The 15,475-nt window shown below is 29.4% G+C and overlaps 1 protein-coding gene across 1 annotated transcript; it reads left to right on the forward strand.

Moving 5' to 3' along the window:
* Window positions 1-13,607: 13,607 nt before the first annotated feature.
* On the forward strand, window positions 13,608-14,870 carry LOC121241439 (UPF0481 protein At3g47200-like). The gene has a single exon (XM_041139218.1). It carries the CDS (start codon window positions 13,608-13,610, stop codon window positions 14,868-14,870), a length of 1,263 nt encoding a protein of 420 aa, XP_040995152.1.
* The last annotated feature ends 605 nt before the right edge of the window (window positions 14,871-15,475 follow it).

Here is a 15,475-nt window from a genome sequence, read left to right on the forward strand (position 1 = left end):
ATTACTCGTTTAATTAATGTTATCCGAAATAATTTTACGAGTAGTAACAAATTAATATTATAAGACTCATTTTATTTATCTATCACTCTTTAATTTAATGTCCTAATTTATATAAGATTTTGGAAAGAACTTAATTTGTAGCGCAAAACTCCATACTAAATATAATAAATATCTTTATTTTCCCAATTATAGAAAATGATAGCAGCAAGTGACATGGAGACAGTTGTATTTGAACTCACCACCCGTCAGGATGGCGTGATCCCAAAGAGACCATAAACAAAAGTCCATGCACATATATTTTGTAATCTTTGTACATCTCAACGATATGGACATTTTTCATGCTTGCAATCCCTGTTTCCTCTCTACCAAACTAATTGAACTGCACATCCTTTTTAGTTTTAACTATTGTTTACTAGCAATTAATTGTTGAAGAAACTGTTTTAATAGAGACAGCTCCATGCTTCTCAGAGAACCGTATTTATTAGCAGTACTTATAGTAACTATAGTGTGACATATGCATGGAAAACAATTGAAATGGTATCGTAATTAATGAAGCTAGCTAGTACATTATGGTTCTCTAAAATGGAAATTGGGATTCCTTTCCCTTTTTTTTTCTCAATCATCTTCGCTGCTAGATTGTTCTTGGTGGGGTTTGGCCTAATCGGATCAATCCTATACATATTTGGCAAGGTGATCCTAACAAAACTACCATCTTGAAGGGAAATAGTCATTAGGTCACCCCGATGCTGCGCCAGCTAGCTAGGCGTTGGCACTCATTTGTTGCTTGGATTGGGATTGCGAGCAACACTAGATTGAGCCACACTCTTAGGCGGTCATTTTGTTGTTATTTTTTTTCTCTAAATAAAATTATTTTATTTTATATTTTCTTATAGAACTTTTATGGTTATTTGTCTTTGAAAATGGAAATTGAACAAAAGTACAATTCATTTGTAGTTTGGCTGTGTGATTGTGAAATTGATAGTTTGGAGATGATTACAAAATGATGAATATATATAGGTGCATTATAGTATCATCTTTTACCCGTTTCCAATATAATTATATAAAATATGATCATTTTATGAAATAATTGTATATTTAATATATATCTTATTTCATACAGAAGATAATGTTGGAGCGGGTTGTCGGTGTTGATCAAAAAAACAAAAGGGCTTTTGATTCCAATCGGACTTGATATAAAAATTCCGACCGACTCCAATATCGAAAATTCTATCTCTAATTCCGAATCCAATGTTTCGTCTCTTACGACATAAAACATGTGTGGTTGAATTAATAATGTTATATCTGCTTAAACTAATAAAACTTATTTTGTTAATATTTTTTTAAAATTTAAACTTTAAATTTCAAATTTCATAAATTTTATCAATAAATTTCATAAATTTCATAAATTTTTTATAAGATTTTTTTAAATATAATTTTTTTATCTCATTTCATTTATATAATCAAACAAGAATTTAAAGAAAATTGGATTGTGGTAAAAATAATTTTATAGAATTAGGAGAATTTATCTATTTTTTAATTTCCAAAATTTTTTGGGGGCTCCAACCATACATGTGGGTCCGGCTGCAATCATTATATATACCAACCATCTATTTTTTGGCACACGAAAAATTATATTCGTCATTTATCTTATTAAATATTATTAAATATATGGTGTATGGTGTGTAGAGATGATAAATAGTAAAACTCTTTAACATATATTTATATTTTTTTTAATGCTTCAAACTTTGTATGGATTAATATAATTAACAAATCCTCACCCACACTCCTACACCAAAAAAAAAAAAAAAAAACATACTGTCTGTGAGACTATATATAACTATAAGATACTTAATTGATTAGATTTAAATTATTTGATTGAAAAAATACTCAATTATATTAAAATGATTTAAAAAATTTAGGAAAAAACACATAAAATAATAAAAAAAAATACATATTTATTGCTACATATGCACACAGGCTGATTGAATGGATCACTTGAGCTTGTTTCATCATCAATGGCAACTAGTCAATTAGGTCGTACTCAGTCTTAATTATTTAATTTGCGAAGAGGACGTCATTAGAATAACATCACCCATAAAACCTCATTGATCATGATCCCTACATTGAAAGACCCCCCCCAACAACCAAATTGTGTGGAGTGTACTCTCCTGTAAATCAAATTGTGTTAACTTCCGTATTAAATATGATCTTTATTTTTCCAACTGTAGACAGTTGCATTTGAACTCACCATCAACCGTGATGGCGTGATCCAAGAGAGACCCTAAACAAAAATTCATGCACATATATATTTTATAACAGAAATGTTACATACAAATTTAAAATGTGGAAGTCTGCGGTATTACTAAAAAAATAATAGATTTTTTATAATTGTTTTTTTATAGCAGATTTACTTTAAAAAAAAAAACTGCACGGTATTTATCTATTTAATAATTTTTTTTTAGTAAGAGGGACAGTATTCTCAATTTTATTAATAACCATCATGCAGAAATATCTTTTATAAACAAGTAAAATTTTTAGAGATTACATAAAACCGAAAACTTTTCTTTACAAAAACTATATATTCTAAGGAATTAATAATTGTTTCATACTCATAATAAAAAAGTATAAAACTATTGTCTAAAGTGAGGAAATCCTGCTTTATCCAAAACATATATACCATATAAGTGTTTCGATAAGTGAAAGACTAAACAAAAAGAAGCATCTATACCAACAACTACTAATTTTGCTGAAGCATTAGTCAAGCTATTTCCTTCTCTATAATTTTTTGGCACACACACACATATATATATATATATATATATATTTTTTTTTTTTTTCATAATTTTCAAAATATCAATGACTGACATATGAAGAAGTAAGTTTTTATAAATTTTTCTTAAGTATATATAAGCTTCAAACTTTATGTGCTTTAATATGGTAATTAACAAATCCTCACTCACACTCTATACCAAAAAAACAAAAAACAATTATCAAATCTGAGACTTGAATATACTGAATTGATTAAGTTTAAATTATTTGCTTGAAAAAATAGTCAAATATATTAAAAAGAAAATACTTGAGACATGAGAAAGAATTATAAAAGATTATGTTATAAATTAGCTTGACGTAGTAGTATATTAGGTTATAAAATTATTTTTAGTATAAAATAAATACGATATATCTTATTACATATTTTAATAAACCTACCACTTCACTTCACGATTAAGTGTTTGTAATTGTGGTATCTCCTTTTAAGAATTAGATACCATAAATGCACATATTACAACAAAAATAATATTTTTTTGAAATTAAATGTTAAAAATAAAAGTAAAAAAGTTTAAAAAATAATATTTTATTAAATAGTTATGTAATAGTAATGTTTATAATAAGAAAAATATTAATATGCCGCTTAAGTTTATTCCTTCATTTTGATCATTCATATTTAAATTTTTTTAATTTCTTTTACTTAATAATTAAAGACGTATCTTTTAATGTAATGATGTATTTTTTTATTTTTTAAAAATATTAAAATATGTTAAAAAATTTATAAAAAATTAAAAATTAAAATTTGTGCTAGGGGCATGCCAGTTGTAATTGCTGGTGGCAGCCTAGCATCACTTTTACTGTTTTACTATAGTTTTTGTTTCTGTTGCTACAGTTTGAAGAGTCTTGGGATTGTTTCACCATCAATAATGGACAACTTATATAGTAGTGAATTAAGAGTCTCATTTGATGTGCGAATAGGAATGTCTTTAGAATGACATCACCCTCAAAACCTCATGCATGGTCGATCAATACATTGAGTGCTTATTCTCTCCTATAAATCAAATTGTGCCGATCTCCGTATTAAATATGAACTTTTATTTTCCCAACTATAAAAAATGAAAGCGGCAAATGACGCGAAGACAATTGTATTTGAACTCACCATCAGAGACCATAAACAAAACTCTATCTTGATATATTTTGAACGTCCTCATTAGCTTGGTCAAATGAAAAGATTGACTAAAATTTTTATAATTGATATAAAAACATCCAACATTGAATTGAACAAATCTAAAATAATTTAGATTTTTACTACAGTAGTTGGCTAAAGATGGAGAACTATAATTGATTCACCAAACATTAAAATACTAATTTCTCACTCCAAACAAACATTAAAATATTAGTTTCTCACTCCAAACAAAAATACTAATTAGTTTGTAATTTAAGAAATTTAGATAGAATTTTAGATGATTTAATCAAATATTTTTTATTATTAACATTAAATGACTTTTGAAAATATGATTTTTTAATATTAATTTAATTAGAATATTATTATTATTAACATTTAATTGGTAGAGCTACAAAATGTGATAAAAATAAATTGAATAAAAAAATTATTAAATTAATAATATTTTATTATTATGTAGAGAGTGAATGGATAATTCAATGTGGGACTAAATTTAAATGGAATAGATAAATATAAAAAAATATGATATTAGCTAAATTTTGAACATAAATTTGACCAAACCGATGAGGATGCTCTTAATAGCACAAGTCTAAAGTATGTAAATTTTGTGTTAACCTTTTATTAAAAAATGGGTACCACTAAAAAGTTTTGTAGGAAATGCACAATATTTATCTATTTAGGACTTATATCAATTAATAGTCATTTCGCAAATTTTTTTTGTTTTTATTAGTAAGAAGAATAATTTTCCTAATTTTTTTTATATACCTCTCATGTAAAGAAGGAATGCCATTTACAAACAAGGGGAGAGTTTTCATTACAACAAATTTGACTTTTAGGAATGAAATTATTTGAGACAAACTAAATTTTGTTTCTAAAATTTAAATTTCGTCTCAAAAAATTGATAACTTTACAAAATCATTCGACCGGATAAATATCCATTCGAACAATATTTTCTGTGACGAATTAAATCGTCTCAAGCAGTTTTTTTTGTTTGAACGGAAAAAAGTCCATTCGAACAGAAAAATCTTGGAGGGAAAGCAATTTATTATGCCAGGGAAAGCTCAAAATCGTTCGAACAATAAATTTTTTATTCGAACAGAAAATATTTGATGGCAAAACCTAGAGGAAAGGTTTCTAAACCGTTCAAACGAAATATATTTAGTTTGAATATATTCAAATACCACATTTATATATTCAAACGTATAATATTAATCTCGGTACATAACTCAAAATATAAAAAATATATATCATATATAAAAATTCATTAATTAATTTTATGTAATTAATTTAAAAATATTTTAATGATTTCTTTTATGTTAAATAAGATTTTTAGTTAAATAATATTGTCAGTCATACACTACATAATATAAATCAATAATTACTCAAGAAAAGACAAAATATTTAATTTACAACTAAAGCAAATTATCAAAATATCATATATATTGTCCATAACTATAACAAAAAAATATAAATAAAAAATAGAAACTACTATGATGCGAGGTCTCTGCACACATCCTCGACTACAGCTAATCGTGCTTCTACCTGTGTCAGTAGAGTACTGAGCGTGACCTGAATTGCATTATTGGCATTAATCTCTGTACGTAATTCATTAATCTCTATAAATAACTCAGAGACGTTAGCAGTAATCTTTGTACGCAGCTCAGACATAATTTTACTGTTATCCGAAATAATTTTACGAGTAGTAACAAATTAATATTATAAGACTCATTTTATTTATCTATCACTCTTTAATTTAATGTCCTAATTTATATAAGATTTTGGAAAGAACTTAATTTGTAGCGCAAAACTCCATACTAAATATAATAAATATCTTTATTTTCCCAATTATAGAAAATGATAGCAGCAAGTGACATGGAGGCAGTTGTATTTGAACTCACCACCCGTCAGGATGGCGTGATCCCAAAGAGACCATAAACAAAAGTCCATGCACATATATTTTGTAATCTTTGTACATCTCAACGATATGGACATTTTTCATGCTTGCAATCCCTGTTTCCTCTCTACCAAACTAATTGAACTGCACATCCTTTTTAGTTTTAACTATTGTTTACTAGCAATTAATTGTTGAAGAAACTGTTTTAATAGAGACAGCTCCATGCTTCTCAGAGAACCGTATTTATTAGCAGTACTTATAGTAACTATAGTGTGACATATGCATGGAAAACAATTGAAATGGTATCGTAATTAATGAAGCTAGCTAGTACATTATGGTTCTCTAAAATGGAAATTGGGATTCCTTTCCCTTTTTTTTTTTTCTCAATCATCTTCGCTGCTAGATTGTTCTTGGTGGGGTTTGGCCTAATCGGATCAATCCTATACATATTTGCGAAGGTGATCCTAACAAAACTACCATCTTGAAGGGAAATAGTCATTAGGTCACCCCGATGTTGCGCCAACTAGCTAGGCGTCAGCACTCATTTGTTGCTTGGATTGTGCATGCGAGCAACACTTGGTTGAGCCACACTCTTAGGCGGTCATTTTGTGGTTATTTTTTTTCTCTAAATAAAATTATTTTATTTTATATTTTCTTATAGAACTTTTATGGTTATTTGTCTTTGAAAATGGAAATTGAACAAAAGTACAATTCATTTGTAGTTTGGCTGTGTGATTGTGAAATTGATAGTTTGGAGATGATTACAAAGTAATGAATACATATAGGGTGCATTATATAGTATTCATCTTATCCATCTAGGTCCACCTGGATTTTCGAGTTCCGGATCGAACTGGATTTTTTTTTGGATCCGTATGCATACCCCTACAGAATATATTATGATAAAATTATGAACACTTATAGTAATATTAAATAGACTTGAGCTTGTTTCACCATCGATGACAACGTCTAGTCAATTAGGTTGTACACATGAGTCTCATTTAATTTGCGAAGAGGACGTCATTAGAATGACATATCCCTGAAAACCTGATTCATGATCCATACAATGAGCCCCCCAACAACCAAATTGTGTGGAGTATACTCTCCTGTAAATCAAATTGAGTGGAGCTCCGTATTAAATATGATCTTTATTTTTCCAACTGTAGAAAATGATAGCAGCAAATCATGACACGAATACAGTTGTATTTGAACTCACCATCAACCGTGATGGCGTGATCCAATAGAGACCCTAAACAAAAATCCATGCACATATATTTTATAACAGAAATGTTACACACAAATTTAAAATGTGGAAGTCTGCCTATTACCAAAAAATAATAGATTTTTTTATAATTTTCTTTTATAGTGGATTCATTTTTTTAAAAAGGGACTGCACAGTACTTTTCTTTTAAATAAGAGAAACAGTACTCCCAATTTTATTAATAACCATTGTGCAGAAATATCTTTTATAAACGGAAAAAAAAACCTTTGGAGATTACATAAATCCGGAACTTGTCTTTGCAAAAGCCATATGTTCTAAGAAACTAATCCATACAATAATTGTTTCAAACTTTCTATCATAGTATAAAAGTATAAAACTATTGTCTAAAAAATGCGACTTTATAAGTGTTTTGATAAGTGAAAAACTAAATTAAAAAAAACATCTATACCCGGGTTCCGGGCTAGGAATATCTGAGTATCCGGTCTGAAATCCAGATGAACAATCCTACTCATATTAAAGTCTTATCTATTCAGATTGTCATAAATGCGACAATCCCTTATCGGTAATAAGATTTTTCGTTGGGATAGCCATATGCACACCCCTACCTTATACCATAACATATTATGATAAAATTAATATCACTTATACTAATTTTAAATAAAAGTTATAGAATTCCAGTATAATTATATAATATATGATCATATTATGAAATAATTGTATATTTAATATATATCTTATTTCATACAGAAAATAATGTTGGAGCTGGATTTCGGTCCTGTTCGGAAAAACAAAAAGGCTTCCGATTCCAATTGGACTTGATATTTAAAATTCCATCTCTTGTTCCGAATCCAATGTTTTGCCTCTTAGGACATAAAACATGTATGTTTGAATTAATAATATAAGTTTTTTTTTAAGTATAATTTTCTTATCTCATCTTATTTGTATAATTAAACGAGACCTTAAAACAATTGAATGGTGGTAAAAATGATTTTACAGACCTAAGAGAATTTATCTATTTTTTTAATTTCCAAAATGTTTCGGGGGCTCCAACCATACAGGTGGTTCCGCCTGCAATCATGCATTACACCAACCATCTATTTTTTGGTACATAAAAAATTCTATTACTCATTCTCACATATCATATACTATATTTTTATTATTATTTTTTTCTCTTCACAATTGTGTGATATATGAATGATCAGTAAAAAAATTTAATTAGTCTAAAAAGAATAAAAAGAATAAATAATAAATAAATAAGTAAAAATGTATGGTATGTGGGATAATGACTAACAAAACTCTTTGATACATATTTATATTTTTTTAATGCTTCAAACTTTATATGGAGTAATATAATCAACAAATCCTCACTCACACTCTGACCTTGCACTCATCTCCAGGTTTGGCGCGTACACGTGCCGTCACAACTAGTGGTAGCCCCTCATCGACGATTTGTCTCCGTTCTTGGTTACTTTCCTATACTCCTACTTTCTCTAAGTAAGGATCGAGTAAAAGTGAATGAAGTTTCTTCCAGTCAATCCAGACCAACACATTGCAGCATACAATCATTTATTGCGATTTCTACCTCCAGCTTTATAGTTTGTTTAGCAGACTATTTAAAAATCGTCACCAAGTGGTCTACCCTTGTGAGAAATGGATAGGAGCCATTCATTTGGCTACATAACCCACCTTTTATTTTTCTTTTTTGTGTTGTAATATGTTAGTTTTGGAAAGATTGTAGGGGACTCACCATAAACTTGTATCTTGTAACTGTTAGTTTATCTATAAATTTCTTATTTTGCTCAGAAAAAGAAATATGGAATTAGTTGTAATTATAGTATCTCCTTTTAACAAATGATTGTTGATTTAGAATAGCTAGATACGATAATTGCGCATATTACAACTAAAATACTATTTCTTGAAATTAAATGTTAAAAATAAAAGTAAAAATGTTTAAAAAATAATATTTTATTAAATAGTTATATAAAAGCTATGTAATAGTAATATTTATAAGAGTAATACTCGATACAAGTCTCAAATAGATAAATATAAATATTTTTTAAAAGAAATGGGTCTCACTAATAAAAAATAATTTTTTTTACACATTTTTTAGGTGGGGTTTACTTTTTTTTTACAAAGGTTTGTATGAAACTTGTTTATTTAGAACTTGTACAAATCATTTCTCTATTTATAATAGGCAAATGTTTGTCCCATCGAGGATGCCCATCGAGAAAGGTTATAGATCATATTTTTTTTATTTAATAATTAATAAAATATTTTTAAATGAGTTTGTAAATTTTGTTTTAAATATTTAAAATGATTTAAAAAATTTTAGGAAAAAACACATAAAAAAAATACATATTTATTGCTACATATGCACACAGGGTGACTGAATGGACTTGAGGTTGTTTCACCATCGATGGACAACTACAGTCAATTAGGTCGTACTCAGTCTCATTTAATTCGCGAAGAGGACGTCATTAGAATAACATCACCCTGAAAACCTAATTCATGATCCATACATTGAGCCTTTCAACAATCAAATTGTGTGGATTATACTCTGCTATGAATCAAATTGAGTGAACCTCCGTATTCAATATGATATTTATGTTTCCAACCGTAGAAAATGATAGCAGCAAATGACTGAACGAGGTCCAGTACTCTTGGGCTTGTTTCACAATCAATAATAGACAATGAGTTGTACAGAGTCTCATTTAATTTGTGTAGAGGACATCATCCTGAAAACATCAGCCCCCCAACAACCAAATTGTGTGGAGTTTACTATCTTATCTTATAAATCATGTTAAATATTCACAAAACCTGCCTTATGAGCATCATGCCATGTTCTTCAATCTTAATGTGTGTGAAAAAAAACCCTAACCCAATGAGAAAATCAGTGCCAAGAAGTTGATAAATATTGAAACATGAATTATAAATATTGTTCATGTAAGACAATATTCCGTCTAAATCCAACGAAAAAGGCATGTTAATATATTATTATTATTATTATTATTTTATAAAAAGGAAATGTTTTAAATACGTGATGTGATAAGCTGGTCGTGTGAAATATAACCTACATATATCAGAGTCGATAAGAGGCGTTTATCAAAGAGAGAGACTCCAAAATTATGTTTCTGACAGCTACAATCAATATATATCGGGTGTAAGCTAGCATATAAGGATATCATGCGAATCAATTTTCACTTAAATATCTTACTACATTAAAAGCTACCTGTCGTATATGTTGATAATTTCGAGTAGATTAGGATTAGGTAATTAGTCAAATACGTAATAATAGCTATCAAGATCCTCGTGACTTTTTGACTAACTTTTTTTAATTTGAAAATGAAAAAGAGACTACAAAACATTAATGACTCGTTTATTTTTAGAGATGAGATGAGATTAAAGTTAAAAAGTTAAATAAAATATTGTTAGAATATATTTTTTAATATTATTTTTATTTTGAGATTTAAAAAAATTGAATTGTTTATTTTATTTTGTGTGAGAATTTAGAAAAGTTATAATGATGAAGTGAGATGAGATGAGATGAGATGTTTCTTGAAAACAAACGAGGCCTAAAATGTTATGAATGAAAATTAATATTTTTAAATTTAGAAAAATTATTTTCAGCAGTATTATTTATCACTCTATATTCTACACTTTATAAAAAATACATCCATACCTTATGAAAAACAATCCCATATTTTATAAAAAAGTTATAGGTATATAGTATAAGAGTGAATAGTAATTGATGCATAATATTCTTCTTAATTTTAAAGTGTTCACATCTCGTACTGAGTAAATATGATATTTTTATAAAAAAATTAAATTTTAATAATAAACTTTACTCTATTTTAAATAGAGTATGCATAATTACATATTTTAAAATTATATTTAATCTTACTCAACAAGGAATAGTGTAAAAAAATGATTTGTTTAAGTGATTATTCGAACTCGAGGACTTCAAAAGAGAGATAAATAAAAAAAAATAGCTCTTTGTACTATTGATTACTCATTTAATTATACTCAAAATATTTTTATAGATAGTAATAAATTCATAAGATTTATTTTATATATCTATTTCTCTTTTATTAACGCCATAAATTTAGATCAAAATTTGAAAAAAGCTTCATCAGATAGGGTATTGAACCTCTTTTATTAAATAAGATAAGAGTTTTGCTATAAGTCAACTATTATTCACATCACACACTTCACACTTATAACTTTTTATTAAAGTATGGGGTATTTGCATGGGGTATGAGATGTAGGATGGTGAATAGTGACTGATGAGAAAAAATTTTCATAAGATAACGAGTTTTGTTACAAATCAGCAACTATTTACATAACACACTCCACACCTATAACTTTTTCATAAGGTGTGGTGATATTTTTCTTAGGATGTGAGGATGCTTTTCATAAGGTGTGGGGTATGAGATGGTGAATAGTAATTGATAAGAAAGTTTTTTTAATATAATGTGTATTGACTTTTCTTTATGGTCTTTGGATCAAGGCATCATGGTTTGTGGTGAGTTAAAATAAGAATAAAGATATATATACAATTCTTTTTATAACTTTTTATATAATTATATAAAAAAAATTCTATAATTATATTTTAAAATGAGAATATTTATGTAAAATGATGTCACTTTTATAAATTATTTTATAAAAATGTCCTTTATTTAAAATATAATTATATAAAAAGTTGTAAAAAATATTGTATGTATATTATTTTCCTTAAAAATATAGCTCAATTTGCACGACAATGACAAGGTGGATGGATAACACCGCATCATGAGGATAAGGGTGCGATCATTAAATTATAATATGTATTATTTATGATTTTTTTTTAAACAAATATGTATTATTTACCATTTTCCTTTCAATAATTTTGTCCAGATGTGATGATGTATATACAATTTGTTTTTTTTTTCAATTATTTTTAGAACTCTATTTTATATTAAATTTAAATCCAAGTGAAAAAAAATCAATGCTTTTAACGAAGTGGCACCACCACATAAATTTTTAAAGCGATTGCAAATATATGATTCATTATTCTTTGTTTGGGAGCTGATAAATTATAAACCGTACCTGTAAATTAAGCAAAGGTCAATAAAACAATATAACCAGGTATGTATTTGTCAAACATTAACGGATGTTTAGACACTTTGAATATCTTAAAATTTTGTAGAAGAAAAATTCCTTGGATCAGCATCCCACACCCCCCACACCTGGCGTGTGGGGTTTCTTTTATTTTTTTTTTCCTTCTCTACAACCTGACGTGTGAGGTTTCTTTTATTTTTTTTCCTTATCTTGCCTTTAACAAAATTTGAGAAGAGAGAGGTCGGAGAAACTTGAGAAGAGACAGGTCGGAGAGAGGGGCCGAGGAGAACTTGAGGAGAGAGAGGCGGATGAGAGGTGGAGGGGAGAGAGAGCTGGAGGAGAGAGAGAGAGAGGAGTTAGAGAGGTTAGAGGTGATGGTGATAAGTCTAACATAAAGTTAAAAAAAGACAAAAAGTGTGGGGTGTGCGATAAAACAGTGGCTGATTTATAGTAGGACTTTTTGTAAAAATTATATTGATTTTATATTTAAATAATGTTTAGATAATGATTATATGAAAATGTTAAAAATTTAAATTTAAAAATATTTTTGTGTTTAAATGATGTTTTGAGTAAGAAATTAGAAATTTTGAGAATTTTAAGAATTCTGATATTTTTCAGTGCGTCCAAAACAGGTATGCGTGGAAGTAAATGAATCAAATACCCCTGTTTACATGACCAGCCCTATATATATGCGTCAGACTGAAGAACGAAGGATACACAATCAGCATTGAGCAAGGGATTAAAAGATAGCGTACGTTGGTCGAGTAGAGTGATCAGACTTCTTCAAGTACGTACTTTCAGGCATTTCTAGCAACCAAAATTTGTACGTTCTCCTTTTATTCTTCCATTTTTGCAGTACTCTGTTATGCAAAGTTGAAATTTTAGGATTAGTAGCTAGAGCTATTTCAACCTTTAATTACTAACAAAAAGACCAAAGCCTTTGACCCATAAGTTAGCATGTTCTAAATTAATTTCCATGTTCATGACTTTTTTTTTTTTTTTTTAAGAGTTCAAACTCAGATCCGATTATTCGTTTTAAAACAACGATCCCTAATAATATATACATCAAATTTGAAGGTATAAGATATCAAAACTCATGATGTTGCTATCTTCTTTCTTGTCACTAGGAAAAGGAACTGAGGAATGGAACGGACATTCATCTACCCTGCAATACCACCAACCGATCGTGATTCCATTGAAAAAAAAAAGGTACTTGAATGCAAAGGGCTGGTCATTGACATTGACAATCATTCCATTAAAAAAAAAGAAGACTTGAATGCAAAGAGCTGATCATTGACATTCCACTGGAACCGGAGGCTTCTCGTTCTCCTGATAAGTACTGTATCTACAGGGTTCCCAAGAGACTTCGCGAGGTCAATAATAAGGCCTACACCCCTCGGCTGGTTTCTATCGGCCCTTTTCATCACCGCCGTGAAGAGTTGAAGGACATGGATAAAAAAAAATTCCTAATTTTGAAGAATTTCTGTGATCGTACTGGGAAGAATATCGAGGAGCTTACTAGCATCATCAGGCCCAAAGAAATGAAAGTCCGCAGCTGCTATTCAGAGACCTTTCTACTCAGCAGTGAAGGGTTTCTAAACATGATTCTACTGGATGCTATCTTTATACTTGAGCTCTTCCACTGGAAATATGAATACTCAAAGGCTCAAGAAAAAGATTCTGGAAACTCAAAGGCTCATTATGAAATAGATTATATATTAAGCCGACCGTGCATGGAACGCGGCATACAGCATGACCTGCTTCTACTTGAGAATCAGCTCCCTTTCTTTGTTCTTAAGAAGTTATACCAACATGCGGAACCCAATACAAGAAAAAAGACTGTTCTTGAACTCTCTTGTTGGTTTTTTGGTGATGGTTGGAAGCTAGAGTCCAAGAACCGTTTTAATGATTTGGTGAGATGTTTTTTTCCTCCACAAAACTCATGCCCAAGCTCACCAAAGCATTTCACAGATTTGGTGAGATATTTTTTCCTTCCACTAGGCCCAAACCAAAGCTCACCAGAGCCCAGTGAAGAAAACCGAAAAGAAGGGCCCGAAGGAAATAAAAAACACCTAAATTTTACAGCAACAAAGCTTGACGAGGCAGGTTTGAAATTCACTGCGCCACGTCCAGAAACATATTTACTTGATATAAAATTCAGGCCGAATAAATGCTTAGAAAGCTTCCCGATCTTCAATCTCTCATGGTTCTTGTCTTGCTTACCATGCCTGAAAAGCACTTGCTTGGTCCATATGCAACGTTTCTTGGAAGTCCCACCCCTTCAGTTAGACGACAAAACCGAAGCTCTTTTCCGAAACCTGATGGCCTTGGAGCAGTGCCATTATCCAGATAAAACTTACATCTGCGATTACATTGTGCTGTTGGATGATCTTATCACAACTAAAGCAGATGTAAGGTTGCTTGTTGAAAAGAAGATCATTGTTAACGAGTTAGGTTCCAGCGCTGCAGTGACGAAACTGGTTAACAACCTCGGCCTGGAGATTGAAGAAAGGGGAAACCATTACGCCGAGCTCTGTAAAGAGCTTAATGAGTACTCAGATAGCATTTGCAATCGTCTGGTGGGAACCTTGACTAAGGTGTATTTCTCAGACTTTTTTAAAGGCTCTGCTACTGTTGTTGGAATTATTGTCCTGGGCCTCACTTTGTGGAATTTCAACAGGCTCCTTAGATCGAGTGATAGAAAGTACTAGATTTGAAGCATCTCATGTGGGTAGTGTTTGTTGGAGTGCTATATAAAATGCTAGCTAGCTATTAGATGCGCGAAGTGGATCGCATATAGCTAATTAATTCGTAGGTTTTTCTAACCATTTGTATTTTGGAAGTTTTATGACTTTAGTTTAGCATATATGGATCAGTGGAGTCTGTCCGTCTGTGATCTGTGTATTGCAGCTAATTAAGTTCTACTCTCTGTTACTCTACTATTACCAGCAAATAAAGCCAGATCCCGTTGCATGGCAGTCAATGTAGAAATTGTTTTAAATGTCCAAATTTTCTTCCTGCGAAAAAGTATTAAATTGAAATTTTTTAAGATTTATTGTATTCTCAAGTTCGATGCGTAGAGGATACCATTCATATTAATATTTAAATGATAAGATTTGATTTTTAAAATTCAAATTTTAAAATTTATCTTTCAAATTAAATTATATAAGGTAAACACTTTACTAAATGTGTTCTAAGCTTCAGAATATTCTCTTTTATTTTTCAAACTTTTAAATTTACTTTTTTCTTTTTGTTTTATAAGTTTATTTACATGCAGGAAGATGTTAAAACTTAAAATAATGATGATTTTTTTTTT

The sequence above is a fragment of the Juglans microcarpa x Juglans regia genome, chromosome 7S, assembly GCF_004785595.1.
Source record: "Juglans microcarpa x Juglans regia isolate MS1-56 chromosome 7S, Jm3101_v1.0, whole genome shotgun sequence".
Taxonomy (NCBI): Eukaryota; Viridiplantae; Streptophyta; class Magnoliopsida; order Fagales; family Juglandaceae; genus Juglans; species Juglans microcarpa x Juglans regia.

Coding starts and splice junctions, on each gene's coding strand:
- LOC121241439 (XM_041139218.1), top strand. CDS start 13,608: ATGGATAAAAAAAAATTCCTAATTTTGAAGAATTTCTGTGATCGTACT.